Source organism: Chelonoidis abingdonii, chromosome 3 (genome assembly GCF_003597395.2).
Source record: "Chelonoidis abingdonii isolate Lonesome George chromosome 3, CheloAbing_2.0, whole genome shotgun sequence".
NCBI lineage: Eukaryota > Metazoa > Chordata > Testudines > Testudinidae > Chelonoidis > Chelonoidis abingdonii.
In genome coordinates this window covers 146,652,204-146,669,760 of record NC_133771.1, presented here as the reverse complement: position 1 = coordinate 146,669,760, position 17,557 = coordinate 146,652,204, and the positions used below count along the sequence as shown (strand labels likewise).

General features: G+C 43.5%; 2 protein-coding genes across 2 annotated transcripts in view; one reads left to right on the top strand and one right to left on the bottom strand.

The window, feature by feature from the left end:
* CATSPERE (catsper channel auxiliary subunit epsilon) overlaps positions 1–17,557 on the bottom strand; it is a 109,857-nt gene that overhangs the window by 73,072 nt on the left and 19,228 nt on the right. The window contains exons 5-7 of the mRNA XM_075063479.1: positions 15,009–15,097; positions 2,301–2,331; positions 909–986 (exon numbers count right to left, since the gene is read on the bottom strand). Of these exons, the coding sequence (XP_074919580.1) occupies positions 909–986; positions 2,301–2,331; positions 15,009–15,097 (198 nt within the window). The remainder of the gene's footprint in view (positions 1–908; positions 987–2,300; positions 2,332–15,008; positions 15,098–17,557) is intronic.
* The window catches only part of ADSS2 (adenylosuccinate synthase 2), a 95,528-nt gene continuing 81,681 nt past the window's right edge, over positions 3,711–17,557 (top strand). Inside the window, exons 1-2 of the mRNA XM_075063478.1 lie at positions 3,711–3,748; positions 15,530–15,621. Coding sequence (XP_074919579.1) covers positions 3,711–3,748; positions 15,530–15,621 — 130 coding nt within the window. The remainder of the gene's footprint in view (positions 3,749–15,529; positions 15,622–17,557) is intronic.

The window sequence follows — 17,557 nt, the reverse complement described above, 5'->3', positions numbered from 1 at the left end:
ATTAATCATATAATTTTAATTCTAGTAACTCTGAGGCAAATCAACACATTTATGAAACGAATATTAAAAGATGCCAAAGAGAAGCAATTCAGCATGGCAATTTATCATAAAGTGATAACTTCTAAAGGGCATCCCTTGGTCATGGATGCACACCTCATGCAAGGTATGATGCCAAAGGCTAAATATCATCAGTTACCCCACAAAGGCATCAGGAGTGCATACTCTGACAATTTTTACTGCATATACCAATCCTGCAAGCTGATCCATCTGGGAAGAACCTTGTGCTCACATGGATTCCCATTGGGTGCAAGAATCCATTTGTACATATCAGCTTGTGGGATCAGGGCCATAATGTACCTCCTTAAATGGTAAAGTCCAGTTCTACTGTTAAATTCAGCTCTGTGAAAATCACATAATGGGTTCACTGTTTATTATCTCTTCTTACTGTCCTATCATAATTACTTAGACAAAACGTAAAAAGTTTTTTTCTGTGTCAGCCATGAAAATTCACTCTAGAATGTGAAAGTCAAGCTTGGATATTTCCTTCTCACCCACCACTACCAGCAGCAAAATAGCTGTGGGCTAAATTCTGACCCTAACACAAGTGTACTGATAGTAGAATTTAGCTCTGCCACTGGAATTTAGCTAACAATTCTGTTTTTAATGCTGAGATGGAAACAAAACCACCTCACTCCCCCATCGCTGTGTCACCTCTGCAGTATTAACAGGAACAAAAAACACCAAAAACTTATTTTTGTCACTCCCTTAAGTTGAAATGATTATGGATGCACATAGGCAACATATCTAATGAATATGACAGTGCCATTTTTAATTAGTAACTTTTCGGAGTAGACTTGCACTTTCAATATCATGTTTTTAAAAGAACATATAGAGCTATTTTAACATACCGGTGGAGGAGACATTGCCGTGTGATTCAATTCAGAGGGTTCTGCATTTTCTGGATCGTATATCCATAAGATTAACTCCTAGCAAATTAAAAAGGTGAATGATAATATTTTGTTAATAAACACGTTAATATGCTGTCACTGTGGTCCGATTTCTTTTGGTGGCTAGATGTATACTAGAATGTAGTAACAATACCATATAAAGAAGCATTAACTTGGACAATGTCAAAATTAAGTCTTGAGCCTGATCCTACTCATACAAAAGCAAAACTCCCATTGACTTCAGTGGGCAATGGAGACTGAGGGGATCCAGATCCACTCCTCATAGAAAGGGAGTTATTTCCTTTCAGTTCTTCTATTCGTCCCTCAGCAGTACTTCACATACCATAGTCTCTCTTATTCTACTGGGCCCACACTACTTTACAATCCTGCTGCAGTATGGCAAAAGATGGATCAGAAATGGGTACTTAACTCTAAAAAGAAACAACAAATTAGTCTCTTAGCAGGGAGAAATTAATATGCATCTTTTTCTCCTGCCTCCATGATTGCTGTGGGTCTTCAGCCTGACTGTCCTTGGATTTGGCTCCTCAAAGACACAACCATTTCTGATTAACTATATGGCCCATATCAGTCAGCCACAGAGGAACTCAATGCCTTGTGGGGTCCCAGAGCCTGGCCTCCAGCCTGAGCCTGAACATCTACACTACAGTTAAACAGTCCAGGAGCCTGAGTCCCACGAGTCTGGGCCAGCTGAGCGTGTATAATTGCAATGAGGCACCCTTAGGATCTTGGCATCTGCCCCTGACTAGAGGGGCAGGTTTGGATAACTGTGTAGCTGCTCTTTCAGAGGCGGCTGAGCACAACACTCCTCATTCTAAGGGAGTCCAACCAGGCTATGCCTGTTTGGCAGGCTCCATATATAGATGCAACAGTGCCATGAATTTGGTCCATAATCAATAAAGGTGAATGTTCTTTTAGTTTCCATATTTTCCCAGCCAAACACAATCTCTCTGATAGAAAAAAAGAAAGAGGGAGGGCATGAGAAATGATTAAATATGTCATTTGCTTATACTAGCTTTGGCAAATGTTGTGAAATAACAAGGCATTTTACAAAGTGAATGATATACCATAAAATGTTATGGTCTATTAAAACTTTTATCCAAACTCACTAAAAAAACCTCTAGCTTGGGCATGAAACATGCATTTCACAAAACTCCAGAAAACACAAATACATAGAAGAACAATAAAGATAGGGTTGGCTGAAGTCCACTGACCTTTCCTTCTGATTGGACTAAATTTGTATCAAATCACTGTTTTGGAGAAGTGAGAAATAACTTCCGAGTTAAAGTTAGTTAAAACATTAAGCAAAAGATAGCACTTAAAAATTAAATTTACCTGGCTATCATTTTTTGAGGATGGAACGGAGCTACAAAATAAAATAAAATAACAGTTACTTTTATAAGTAACAACCACTGTTTGTAAAAGAAAAGAAAGGTTACTTACTTACAGTAACTGTAGTTCTTTGAGATGTTCTGTACATTTTGACCCCACTCTTAGCATACATGCACCCCATATGCTGGAGTTCAGAATGTTCTAATCAGCAGTGTCCATTTGGCACTGGATGCCCTTGTGCACTCCTCTCCCCAAGCACATAATGGGCTGAGCATTCCCAACCACCACTCAGTTCCTTCACTGCACAGAATCCCAGTTAAAAACTCAGAGCAACAGAGCTGAAGGGTGGATCATGGTGTGAGGTTATTGACATGAACTGTGACTGTATAGATCATTGTTGCAACCAGGGTCCTATGGTTCACCAGGTATTGTACAGAGAAGGTGAAGTGGGGTGTCTATGTAAAAGTTATAGTTTGCTGGTTATGATTATGCTGTCTGTACGTGTGTATCGTTTTTGTATTTGAAGTTATGAATATTGGCTATGTACTTGTATCCTCTTCTCAGTAAGTGCCCAGTCAAGAAACACTTAACTGACAATGGACTTTGGTAGATGCCAATCCACATCTGAACTTTCCTGGGAATGTTCAAACTAACATGTAAACAATGGTGTCAGCCTGCAAAAAGCTGAATCATTCATGGACATGTGACTTGTCCAGGTGGCTACAAACTCCATCTTGTTGCTGTGACTTTGCACAGAAGAACAAAGGGATTTCCGCCCACAAGAGAGAGAATATAAAGGGCCCTAGAGGCACTGTGGGGCTAAGGGTCTCACAGCCCAAGCTTCAGCCAGAGTAGGAACATCTACACTGCTATTTTTAGTAAATGTATGATCCCGAATCAGTTGGTCCAGACTCTGAGGCATGCTGACATGTTTGTTTTTTTTTTGCAGTGTAGTCATACTCATAATTACTCTGTCTATATGGAAGACTGTCTATAGAGGACCAGCAATCAGAGCCTGAATTTCATTCAATTTCCATGCATAAGTGATTGTCATTAGGAACATCACAGTGATGGTCAGGTGATTAAGTGAACACGATGGCATGGGTTCAAACAGCCAACCAATCAACTAGGTAATGTGCAATGTGAAAATGTGTAATAACCCCTCCAGGAACCTGTGAGCAACAGTGTGTGAAAAGACACAGTAATTTTGGATGGGCTGATGATAAGCAGATATTGCTATTAAATGCATTTAGATCGAACTAATCGATAGTCCTGAATGCTTTAAAGATATAATCCATTATATCAGGAATCAAAGATCCTAATGGGTTAAGCTGTCATTGAGCTGCCCAAGAGAAAAAATGGGGCCAGCTCTGACCTCCAGAAGGGGCGGGGACTAGGGCGGAAGGGGCGAGGATGAGGGAGTCGGAGCCAGCTCCAGCTCACCCTGTAAGGTAAGTGCCTCCCCACTGGGGTAGCAGCAGCAGCAGCCCAGGGCTCTGGGGGCTATTTAAAGGGCCTGGGCCCCCCCTGCTTCTACCTCCCCAGCCCTGTAAATAGTCACAGGAACCCTGGGGAAGTGGCGGGGCTCCAGCAGCTATTTAAAGGACCGGGGCGGCAGAGGCAGCTGGAGCCCTGGCCCATTTAAATAGCCCCTCTGCTACCCTAGGCTCCGGGGACTATTTAAAGGGCCTGGGGCTCCCCTGCTTCTACCACCCCGGCCCTTTAAATAGCTGCCAGAGCCCTGGAGTAGCAGTGGTGGCGCTCCAGCAGCTATTTAAAGGGCCAGGGCGGTAGAAGCAGCAGAAGCCCCAGACTTTTTAAATGCCCCCAGAGCCCCGCAGCCCTACCCCAGGGCTCCAGCAGTGGGGCTCTGGTGGCAATTTAAAGGGCCTGGGGCTCCAGCCTCTGCTGGGAGCCCCAGGCCCTTTAAATTGCCCCTGGGGAAGCCAGGCTGCTTCCCCAGGGGTGTACTGGCTAACTTTCACCTCTGGATATAGACCTCAGACTCATTGCCCCTTGAGAGCAAAAGCTGCGAGACTTCCTGTTTTCCCTGGTCACAAACAGATCTACCCATAAGACTACTCATTTTTGAAAGAACTGATGCAGAATGAAGTCTTTTAGGGACCATTCAGACATCAGCATCACTCTTTTGGTCAGATGATTTGCCAAGCTAAACCCAGGGTTGTGAGTTCAATCCTTGAGGGGGCCACTTAGGGATCTGGAGCAAAAATCTGTCTGGGGATTGGTCCTGCTTTGAGCAGGGGGTTAGGCTAGATGACCTCCTGAGGTCCCTTCCAACCTTGAGATTCTATGATTCTAAATAGTTGTTATCCCCTGGAATACATAAAGGCTGACTTGATACTGAATACACCATTCCTGTAGAAATAAATCATCTAGTAAATAAGAAAAGCATAGTTCACCATTTTCTAACATAATAAAAACTAAAAGTTAACCCACATTTATTCTGATTTTTAAGATACACAGTTGCTTAAATAAATGTGTACAAATATAGTATCCTCCTGTGACACTTTCTCAATATGTGCAGGACTGTGGGTGGCCTTGTTACCCCCTACCTCTAGCATGAGAGTCTCTCCCCCCTCAGGACTTTGCCAGTCCAATCCTTGCCTTGCAGGTTAACACTAGGTGGACCCCAACCTTTTGGGCCTCCTTGAAAACAAAAACAAACATTCTTCTCCCATATCCAGCCTATCACTGGATACCACAGAAATTACCAAGTCCACTGTCTCCAAAGAGACAGTATGCAAACCATCCTGTTAGCTCAACTGAAGACAAACACCTTACTTTAGAATTACAGCACTGAGATGAATTTATAACAAAACCAAGAAACAGAAATGGTTACAAATGAAACAAAAGTATAATACACTTATAAGAGACAACATATGACCTTATCAGGCTCCAGTCTTTGTCTAAAGCACTTTTGTTCACCCACAGCCACTTCTCAGTGCCACTAACTCACGTGACTGGGGATTCATCATTTATGGATGCAAAGAACGCTGACCTCTTTGTTCCCTCAGTTACGGATAACTAAAATGTCTTTTTGCTTCTTCTTATACATCCTGAAATTTATCGTCTTTGTCACCAAAGTCAGGATGAAGCCCTGGGGTTCAGAATCCAGTGCCTTCCCATGCTCATTTTACATCCACATGTTAATTTGTTCCTCCTCCTTACCTCTGATGCAAATAAACTGTCAATCATCTCTGGCATTATCATGCTCAATTTACATTACAGAAAGGTTTCAGAGTAGCAGCCGTGTTAGTCTGTATCTGCAAAAAGAACAGGAGTACTTGTGGCACCTAGAGACTAACAAATGTATTTCAGCATGAGCTTTCATGAGCTCACGAAAGCTCATGCTGAAATAAATTTGTTAGTCTCTAAGGTGCCACAAGTACTCCTGTTCTTATTACAGAAAGGGAGATAACTATCTTCCCTTCTGTTTGGAAGAAAACCTGGTTCCCCCTTTGTTTGGGTACATACGTTAAAGCACACTATCTGTAAGTATCCATAAGTCCTCTGTTAATACATACATTTCACAATGCCATTAATGACCAGTTTGTGACCCACTTTCATTTGATATCTCACACCACATTCTTTATACGTAAATATAATGACAGCAATATGTTAGGCACAGTAAATTTATCAGGCTTCTTGGAACTGCTGTTACATGACAGCGAACCCTTTGCCAGTGGGCATTTAGGGGCTGTTAGGGTCACACTTCCTGGTTAGAAAACAGAAGTACCAAATTTAGTGTAAAAGTTGTTAATTATTATTAGTTATTACATCCTTCTCACACCAGTACTGGTGCACAGGGCTGAAACTAGTCGCTTCCATCCTTCTCTCATGTACTGCTGCCTCCATCTGTTCAATAGTATTGAGAATGACTGTTCTGCCCTCCCTGCTAAGGGTTCTTCTTAAAGTTTCTCTTGGAGGCCCATGTTTCCTCACACCATTTGGTTTCTATTTGACAGTTTCATGTGGGAGTCTGTGTGTTGGCATCCAGAGTACATGTCCCAAATATGTCCAACACTTCTTTCTAATTCTAGTGGAGATGAAGTTATATTTAGTTGCAAATCAACTTTTAGCAAATGAGAATCAACCTTTCTTTAGAAAAGAACTAAAAAGTACAAATGAAAAAAAAAGATTAAAATTTATTATTTAGATCAAAGTTTCCTGCTTGCTCATTTAAATATTATTAAAATAGGTGATTTAAGTCACTTTGATTTAAATCAATCCAACTTGTATGGCAGTCATAACCAAAGCACGTGGGGTAGGAGGAGTATAAAAATACTAATACCTTTTGGATGGGACTTGATATCTGTGGTCCTCTCTCTTAAATATTGCAGAGAGTGACACAGGTATAGCCCACAGATTTTTGGTCAAGTCCATAATACCTTCATTTATTGACACTGCAACATAACCCTGAGGTATTGGCTGAAGACTATAAAAAAAAAATGTATAAGATTTCCCTCAATTACCTCAAGAGGAATCTCAAGCATCTCTGCCATCCTCTTCAAAAGGTCTCAGAATGCTCTAAAGTCATCCTCTGTAAATTGGTCCCCTGTTCTGGTCTAGTGCTCCTCTTCCTCTGTTAAAATGTCCTGTTTGCAAGGGACCCCACTCCAACCCGGTGGCCCCCGCCCTGAGTTCACTCACTGGCTTTGCTGGGCTTGGGCCGCTGCAGCAGCTCAGCAGGGAGTAGCAGTCTTTCGGAGGCATCGGAGAACCAGAACGTCCCGCTTGCGGCAGCAGTGACCCCAGCCATGGAGGAACCGGTGTGGTGACGGGAGGCAGCAGCCTTGCAAAGGCAGTGGTGCTGCTAGCGGGGTGAAGCCGCGCCCCCGCAGCCCTTCCTGCTCAGGCTGAGGCCCAGCGCCCTCCCGGGGGCTTCTGCAGGCTTCAGTGGATGTATGCGGGCGCCAGCCCTCATGTGTCCCCTGGTTCCCCCCTCACTTAGGGTTACCATATTTCAACAATCAAAAAAGAGGGGAGAGCCCTGCCCTAGCCCAGCCTCCATTCACTCCCTGCCACTTCCCACCCTGACTGCCCCCGTCAGCACCCCCAATCCTCCCTGCTCCTTGTCCCCTGACTGCCCCCTCCTGGGACCCCCACACCTTAATTGCCCCACTAGGATCCTACCCCCTACCTGTCCCCTGACTTATTCACATCCCTATCCCCAGACAGGCCCCTGGGACTCCCACGCCCCATCCAACCACTCCCCACCCCCTGACAGGACCCCCAGAATTCCCGACTCATCCAACCCTCCCCCTGCTCCCTGACTGCCCCCAGGGACTCCCCTTACCATGCCCATGCTGATCAGACACTGGCTCCATATGGAGGCAAAATTCCATGTGGAGTACTGAGGCAGCAGGGGGGAAGGAGCTGCGGAAGGAGCAGCGGTTCCCACTTTTGGGAGCTGCAGAACCCGAGCGCAGTGAGGAGTGACCCGGGGGGCGCGCCTGCCACCGGTCTGGGGTCCTGGCTGCCGACCCTGCTCAGCCTCCTGCTGGCCTGGGGTTCCATTCACTCAGCCAACAGAGGGCTGAGTGTGGCCAGCGGCTGGGACCCCAGCTGGCAGCCGTGTGGCCAGGCAAAATTGGCTCGTGTGCCACCTTTGGCTCATGTGCCGACCCCTGCCCTAGACCAACTAGTTAGGGTAACTCAAGTTTACTCTACAGAGTTAGGTCAATGTAAGGCAGCTTACGTCAACCTAACTATGTAAGTATTTATACTAAAATTTTGCTCCCACCGATATAACTGCCTCACTACACTGACTTAATAACTCCACCTTCACAAGAGGCATAGGTCAACAGTAATGTAGTTAGGTCACTGCAGTGTCAGTGTAGACATGTGTTGCTTACAACCATTGTTACTGGCTCTCAAAAGCCACGCCACAATGCTCCTCATTGACAGTACAATTGATACAAACACTCCTGGTGAGGATGCACACAAGGAGCAAAGTGTAGACACACACAAGCAATGTAATTACTTTGGCAGCTGTATGCCAACATAAGTTAGATCAACTTAGGCCCTGTCTACACTGCCATTTTACAGTGCTGAAACTTTCTCACTCAGAGCTGTGAAAAAACACACCTCCCTGAGCACTGCAAGTTTCAGTGCCGTAAAGTGGCAGTGTAGACAGTACTCTCAGCGCTGGAAGCTACTCCCCTCGTTGAGGCGGGTACCATAGGCTGGGGGAGGCTGTGCCTCCCCAGACAATCCAGCATGGCCCCACCCACCAATGTTCCCTCTAATTTTTACATTCATGTGCAGAATGAATTTTGTTATGTGTACCAATATGGAGGTGATGTGTGGTGCAGGGCCACCCAGAGGATTCAGGGGGCCAGGGGCAAAGCAATTTCAGGGACCCCTTCCATAAAAAAGTTGCAATACTATAGAATACTATATTCTCGTGGTGGACCCTGTGGGGCCAGGGGCAAACTGTCCCACTTGCCTCCTCTGGGCAGCCCTGGGAAAAATAAACATTTAAAAACCTTCTGCATCTCGACACAAACCCAGTTTGAGAAAACTTCAAGTCACCTTTACAAGGTATCACTGGTTCTCAGCATCAGCTAGTGCTAAAAGGCACTAAAGCTCATTAAAAGGGTTGGACAAATATTTTCCATCAAAACTTTTTTTTGATTGAAAACTGGGGAAGTTTTAAAAAGCAGATAAAATCACGGACAGTGTCTGCTTTCCTTCAAAATGTGTCGTGTTTTTTTTAATTGAAAAGCTGAAATTAGTCTGCCAAAACCTGACCATGGTTTGGGGTTTCAGAAGTGTGTGGCCAAACATTTGCTGCTTGCTGTGTTTGATTGTTTAAAGAAATAATAAAAATATTCTGCTTAAAAAAAATCCAAAACTTTTGAACCACCTCAGCTTGAACCAACCATGCCTGAGCCCATCCAGTCAGAGATTTTTCCAGGTTACTCTGCTGGCTTCCTTGACTGTCATCTGTCTCCACAATTTTGGGTTCATTTAGGTTAGAACATAAGAATGGCCTTTCTGGGTCAGACCAAAGGTCCATCCAGCCCAGTATACTGTCTACTGACAGTGGCCAATGCCAGGTGCCCCAGAGGAAGTGAACCTAAAAGGAAATGATCAAGTGATCTCTCTCCTGCCATCCATCTCCACCCTCTGACAAACAGAGGCTAGAGACACCATTCCTTACCTATCCTGGCTAATAGCCATTAATGAACTTAACCTCTATGAATTTATCTGTTTCCTAGAGACTCGTTCCATGGGGTCCCTCACAAACTGGAGACGGTTACTGTGAGTTTGTCTTTAGTACAGCTTATGTAAATACTCCATGAACTGAGCATTTGAGCTTGTTCCAGAATCTGGGATGAGCCTATGCTGTGAAAACTGAAATGCTCAAAATAGCATATACATGTGAATGGACACAAGGTGCTAAAATTAAATTAACCCAAGGGTTCTCAAACTGGGGGTCGGGACCCCTAAGGGGATCACGAGGTTATTACTGGGGGTCGCGAGCTGTCAGCCTCCACCTCAAACCCTGCTTTGCCTCCAGCATTTATAATAGGGTTAAATATATTTTAAAAAGTGTTTTTAATTTATGGGGGAGGGGTCGAACGCAGAGGTTTGCTATGTGAAAGGAGTCACCAGTACAAAAGTTTGAGAACCACTGAATTAACCCCTCTGAAGCCTCGAGGAATACAGGGGAGGAGGCTCTCCCTTGGGAGGGTTGGGAAGGAGGTAAGTGGTGTAGGATATTGCTCTTCTCATGTGATTCCTCCCCCATGGCTCTCTTGGCTCTATCAGTGTTATTCTAAAGTGGCTAATTTTAATGAAGCTACCCTCCCCTGACATGAATTTCCCTATGGCACAGAAATTAAACGTAGGCAATAATTTGGCATTTGAGAAGGGAAAGGGATGGTAGCCCTAAGGGAAAAGACAACAGCTTGGCTCTTTGTGTTAAACAGCTGTCTGCAAGCCTCAAACTGCTGAATGAGCTTTAGGGTAGGGAAGGCTATGCCTCCCCAAACAGCCTGGCCCTGCCCCCCATCCAACCCCCACCCACATCCTGCCCCCCAACTGCCCCCCTCAGAATCCCCAACCCATCCTGCTTCTTGTCCCCTGAGCACCTGGTGGATTTTGCTAGCCTCAGAGGCTCACTATGACCCTCCACATAGTCCTTCTCTCTCTAGAGGCAAGGGTCACAGCTTACTGAGCCATTTTCATCATAAGCCAACAAGGGACGTGAAGAGAAGCAACCCTCCCTCGCACAGTCTCTGTTCTCTCCCAGTCTTAGTGATTGATCAGGGATGGGAGGGGGGACCCTGGGCCCACCTTCTACTCCAGGCTCTAGCCCAGGGCCTAAAATTAGCAGCTATGGCAGCTGACTTTTTAGAAATAGGACATGTACAATTCCCTGGGCCACTTCCCCACAGGAGCCCCCACTCAATATCTCCTTCACTGTTACCTCAGGGCCTCCTTCCATGCACCTGATATGGATTTGTACTGCTTCATTCCTCCAGCAGCACAACTCCCTTCTATAGCTCCTAACACTCACACCTCACTGACTAACTGGGAGGCTTTTAACTAGTTTCAGCCAGCCCTTGATTGGCTTCAGGTATCCCAATCAATCTAGCTATCTCCACTGCCTTCTAGAAGGATCTTAATTGGTCCCAGGTGTCTTGATTAATCTGGAGCAACTGCCATTTGGTTACCATGGTACCGGGGATTTGTTTAGCCTGGGACTAACACACCTGTTCCTCACTACTTTACTGTAGCCATCTGGCCTTGCCCCATCACAGTACATCTACACTGTGATCAAAAACCCGGGGCACCCGAGTCTCAGAGTCTGAGTCAGCTGACAAGGGCTCACAGAGCTTGACTACAAATTGCAGTGTAGATGTTCGGGATCAGGCTGGAGCCTGGGTTCTGACTCTCCCCTCCTGTGGGGTTTTATAGTCCAGGGTCCAGCCTGACCTCAAACACCTGCACTGCCATTTTATAGACCTGTAGCCTGAGAACCATGAGCCTGAGCCAGCCACAGCTGTGCCACAGGTCTTTTATTACAGTGTAGACATACCCAGAGTGTTACAGCTAAACAGAAGGTGAAACAGACTGTCTAGGACAGGGGTCGGCAGCCTTTCAGAAGTGGTGTGCCAAATCTTAATTTATTCACTCTAATTTAAGGGATTGTGTGCCAGTAATACATTTTAATGTTTTTAGAATGTCTCTTTCTATAAGTCTATAATATATAACTAAACTTTTGTTGTATGTAAAGCAAATACGATTTTTTAAATGTTTAGGAAGCTTCATTTAAAATTAAATTAAAATGCAGAGCCCCCTAGACTGGAGGTTAGGACCCGGGCAGTGTGAGTGCCACTGAAAATCAGCTTGTGTGCTGCCTTCGGCACACATGCCATAGGTTGTCTACCCCTGGTCTAGGATAAGCAGTTAACACATAGAAGAAATTACCTCATCTATCTTGTCTCTCTAATATCCTGGGACCAACATGGCTACAACATTTCAAACAACCTTTATGTACTGACAACTGGAAACAATAGGAAGATATCACCCAAAGTTGTATGGCCAGGTCTATCAGAAGTTCAGATGACATGTAGGCTGATGAGTTTCCCTTGGACTGACTGAAAAAGCAAGAGTTAGGGGATTGATTGGTTGCAGCTATGTTTGTTTGTGTGTGAGAGGAAGAAAGCCAGACAAGCAGTTTGAGCGTGGCCCTGATGGGGAGCAGAGAAAGAGAGTTTCTTGGAGTACGCTACCTACAAGAAAGACAAGCTTGGAAAATGAGAGCCAGGAAACTGCCTGCTGTTGTTTGTTTCTACTATGTTGAAGGAAACAGGACTGTGTGTCCATTCTTTGTAAATAAACAGGACTGCATCAAATAAATATACAGCTAGTATCATCATCAATGTATCCTCCTATCAAAAACAACTCAACAAACGTTAGTTGGAAATCTTATGAGAAAAGATTTTATTTGCAGGACACATTTTAAGAGGTTCAATAGACGATGCACGTTTTCAGGCCCTGGAAGGGAAAGGTGATGGTAGAAGAATGCAAGACAGAAAAAAGAGCTAGGATGGACAATGTATTCTGGGTGGGTCAAAAGGACTATTCAGCCACAAAGTGATTAGCAGAGGACCATACAGAATGGGCTAACATGGTTGCAAACATCTAGTAACAGAGATGCCACATAAGAAGTAGTACAGAAACAACCTGGCAAGTCCTCAAATGTGGGCTAACTGTTCAGCCCAAAAAGGGACAACATAGACTACTGTCTTGACCTGGACCTTGCCAGTTTTATTCAGAAAGCTAAGAAGAATTTTTCAGCAAAGTTTGAAGAAAATTGGTTAAGCTGTCTTATTGCTAGGTTTTGAGTTGTGAGTCATTAAAATATCACCCTCATAGAAACACTGACTTACATCTGGCATTTCTTTATGTCCCACTAGCACAAAAATGGCTTATTACTACTCTGACAAACTTTCCACATAGTAAAAAGAAACTATATATGAACAAAATAGGTTGTAATTAAGTAAAGTTATTAATTAATGTTTTATCTAATTTTACTCCTCTGGGAATTCTGCACCACTGTGTACATTCAGAATTCATGTCCCCTGCAGATTTTTTTTCTCTGCAGAAAATACATTCTGCCAGAGAGGTGCTGCAATTACATCTTTTGCCCACCAGAGGCTACTGTGGAGCCAGAACAGAGGGCAACCGGCTCACTGGTGGTAGCACCCAAGCGGGAGGAGGAGTGGCTGCATTCCTCAAAGCAATATGCCCGCTGGGCCAGGTGAGGAGGCACAGACAGAATGGGACACATGGGGCTTTTGGGGGAGCCACACAGACTGGGCTAGTGGGCGAAGATAGACTGAGGCTGGGACTGAATGGGAGTGGGGGTATAGGGAAACATTGGGGTGGGGGTGGCAGTCGGGGTCCAGGGACACATGGGGCGGGATGCAGGGACATCTGGGGATAGAGGGAGGTGTGCAGGGACACACGCGGATCAGGGTGGCTGAATGGGGGTGCTGGGAAACATGGTGATTGGAGGAAGAGGGGTGGCCAAGTAGGGGTGCAGAGGCACATGGGGATGAGGGAAGAGGGGAGGCCAAGTGGTGGAGCAGACACATGTGGGGACTGGGGCAGATATGCCTGACTCAAAACCCTCCAGGTTTATTCCCAGCAATTACTTCCCTCTCCCTCAGCTCCTGGGGGGTGCGGGAAATACGTTTCTGTATTGTAGTTTAAATGAATTATTATTCAAAGTTCTATATTAATATGCCTAGTAAGGAATTTATTTGTCAAAAATCATTTCCTGAATCTTTTTGTTGGCTGGATTTTACAGACATACTTGCTGACAGATATTTTGAAATAAATTACAAAAATAATTGAAATTGGCGTAATTATATTGTGTTATTTTGACAAATAAAATATGCAGATTTTTAAAATATTATGCATAGGATTCTTAATTTTTTGTCACATAATTTCCCCAAGAGTGCTAATTTTAATGGCTACATTGTGTTTATGAGCAGCTTGCCCTCTGGCAGTGGACTGCATTTTAGAGAGAACAAAAGGTTCTGTCTATTCATTACAACTCTAACAGATTTCCGTTAGCTTAGGAGGTAGCAATCTGGGGAGAAATCCCTGCCCCACTGAAGTTAATGGGCATTTTGTCATTGACTTCAATTAGGCCAGGATTTCACCTCTATACTCTTGGTGCTAAATTACAGAAGTTCTAGTCCCACCTGTGCACATGTGTCTGGTTTAGCCACTAATCAATCATTTATAACAATGGATTTGTTGTTTCCAACTGTTTTTCTGCAAAGTAGGAAGAAAACTGGTCAATCTTTTTTTGAGTAATTAAAAATGACCCTAAATATAGAGCCATTCAACAGCAGTTCCATAGAGTTTGTCTACACATAAACTGTAACGCTTCAGTGAAGATGCTGACAGGAGAGGTTCTCCTGTTGGCGTAGGTACTCCACCTCCCCAAGAGGTGGTAGCTGGGTCAACAGGAGAATTCTACTGTTGCTGTCTACACTGGGAGTTAGGTTGGTTTAACTGGTTCTTTCTGGGCTGTGGATTTTTCACACCCCTGAGTGACACAGTTATTCTGACCTAATTCCCTCATGTAGACCAGGTCCTGGTTTAAGTTGTAATTAGAATTTTAGTGAACGGCTACATTCACTTCCCTTATAACTTTGCATGGGAAAAATATTTTTTTCTAAGTTACTTTCAGGGTAAACTAAAACAGATATTCTTTTAAAGTTTCATAGCAGTTAGTCAAACCATTTTTTAAGTAATGGATGTTTTTAAAAAAAAGATACCTTTTTGCAAATTATATACAATGACTCTCATTCACTGTTGTCTTGCACTGTCCTGAAATCTGAGAAGCTACAAAGACCTTTCCTGACATACTGCTTGCACACACTTTGGACCAGATTCACTGGAACGCTCCAGCTTGCTTTGACTATTCAAGTAAGGCAAAGCAGCTGCAAGCCTAAATTAACTGCCACTTTTTTCTTTTATAGACAACCCTTATATCTGGCCCATGCTTTTTAACTTAACTGAGCAGCATAACAAGTCATTATCGACCATTTTTGTGTCAAATCACTAGATAAATCACAAAAGATAGCCAAATACAATTAAATTATACATCTCCAAATATATACACATGGAGAGAAGGTCTCATATGAAATCACCTACCTGTGCTCTGGAGAACTTTTTAACACATACCACAAAAAGCAATTCAACTGTTCAGAGATAGGCAAATAGCGGTCCACATCCTCAAATGTCTGAAACGGGAAAAAAAAACATGCTTCATGTTCATATATGATCTACATGATACCACCCTTAGGCTCTGATCATGTTAACATTTATATATGTAAGTATTTTTATGTACACAAGTAGTCCTACTGAATTCAGTGAAACTAGTCATGTGCGTATGTGCTCACAGGAGTAGGGCCCTAGAGGCCAAAGGTGAAATCCTGACCTGACTGAAGTCAATGGCAATTTTGCCATTGACTTCAATTGAGCTAGGATTTCACTTCAAGTATTTTGTGTGTCCAGGTAACTACATATAAATATTTATATCTCATGTTCGTTATATTTGTTCATGTATTGTTTATTACAAATTTAATGCAATGTTGGTGAAGAAAGAAATGTAGAAACAGTTCAATCATAACACAGTTTCCTCTTACTTATTCCCTTTTTATTTCCTCTTACAGCTCTCTCTTTCCTCAGCACCAAACAATAAAAAATGAACCAGATCTGATGGTGGCATCAAAGGAGCATGCTATCAGTCTCCACTTCACAGAAGGTATAAAAACACAACAGCCGCTCTCCTGCGGGACTTCTCAGCCATTTTTCACCAAATCAAGCAGAGAGGAGCTGCATGTAGGAGCCTGATGAGGCAGGGGGAAACCTGCCTTCTTGTGCACTGATAAACCTTCAAAGAAAGGGAGAACTACTGTTATTTTCTAAATGATCTTTACTCTTCTGTGCTTTATCCGTTAAGTAAAAGAGCAATGGTATTAGAGTCCTGTGCAAAATGCCCATGTGTGTTACATACTTCACAACTATCAGTTGCCTCCTGAGAGAGTTAAACTATAACCCAAAAGTCTCTCACCTTCACTGGGATTCTGGGAGAGGGTGTGTTCACTGGGGTATTTTGCAGATTAGCACTGACTCTGGGGGCTTAAGGCAAGTAGACTAAGGCGTAGCAGACTGAGTATTAGTGCCCAAGAAATGTGCCAGAGAGGCCAAGGGAGGAAATAGTGCAGCAGCAACCCACAAAATGTTAGAACACCTAGGTATCCAAAGAACTGGATTCCCCTCACAGCACTCTGGTGGGTGGTTGGCAGGCGGGAGCATGACCAGATCTGTGACACCTTCTAAAAACATTCCACTGGAAGAGATTTTTTTTCTGTTAATCTGATTAACTGTCAAAAGTCCGTATGTGTTCACTGTCCAGTATGTATGGACTTTTTTGGGGGGGAGATCATATACTGGAATGACCTACAAATATTAGATTGTTTTGAGGAGACTTAGTAATCATTGATCATATTCCTACCTTGGATCTTTATACAATATTTTCTGGAAGACATTCCAATTATTTGCTGCACTATCTGTGAATTCTGCTTCTTTAAAATGGCTCTTTGCATGGATTCACAATAGGTGCATGAGCTTGGACATTTTTCAATAGCAGTGTCATAGATTCCAAGGTCAGAAGGGACCACTGTGATTATCTAGTATGACACAGAACATAGAACTTCCCCAAGATAATTTCAAGAACAAATCTTTTAGAAAAACATCCAATCAAGATTTAAAAATTGACAGTGTTGGATAATCCACAACCAGCTTTGGTAAACTGTTCCAATGGTTATTTGCTCTCACTGTTAAAAATGTATGCTTTATTTGTCTAGCTTCAACTTCCAGCCATTGGATCATGTTAAACCTTTCTCTGCTAGACTGAAGAGCCCATTATCAAATATCTGTCCCACATGTAGGTGCATATAGACTGATCAAGCCATTCCTTAACAATCTCTTTGTAAAATAAATAGATTGAGCTCTTTGAGTCTATCACTATAATCATTCTCATGGCTCTTATCTGAATACTTTCCAATTTATCAACATCCTTCTTGAATTGTGAACTCCAGAACTCGACACAGTATTCCAGCAGCCGTCATTCCAATGCCAAATATAGAGGTAAAATAACTCTCCTGTTTATGCATCCAAGGATCACATTAGCCCTTTCAGTCACAGTGTCACACTGGGACCTCATGTTCAGCTGATTATTCACCACAACCCTCAAATCTTTTTTAGAGCTGCTGCTTCCTAGGATAGTCCCATATCTTGTAAGTATGGCCTACCTTCTTTGTTCCTAGATATATAGTTTTACATTTAGCCATGTTAATATGCATATTGTTTGCTTGCATCCAGTCTGTTGGGGTTACTTGTGCATCCTGCCAAAGTCCTTGTGCCACCCTATCTGAAGGTATATAAAGATGGAAGCCACAATTACCGCTTGTGACCTGGTGAAATGGGATGTCCTGGGTCCCCCCTACCTGAGGGGGGGAAGTGAGCAGGAACTCAGCAGTATATGTTGCAAGCTTCTTTCATCCCTTTACACAAAATTTCTGTGTTTTATTATTTTAATTAATGTTAGGTCACTTTTGCCAAGATTTAAGCCCTTTGTACCCTTTTTTCAATCCAGGGTTCCACTGTGCATCTCCCCCTTTGTTACAAGGCATCAT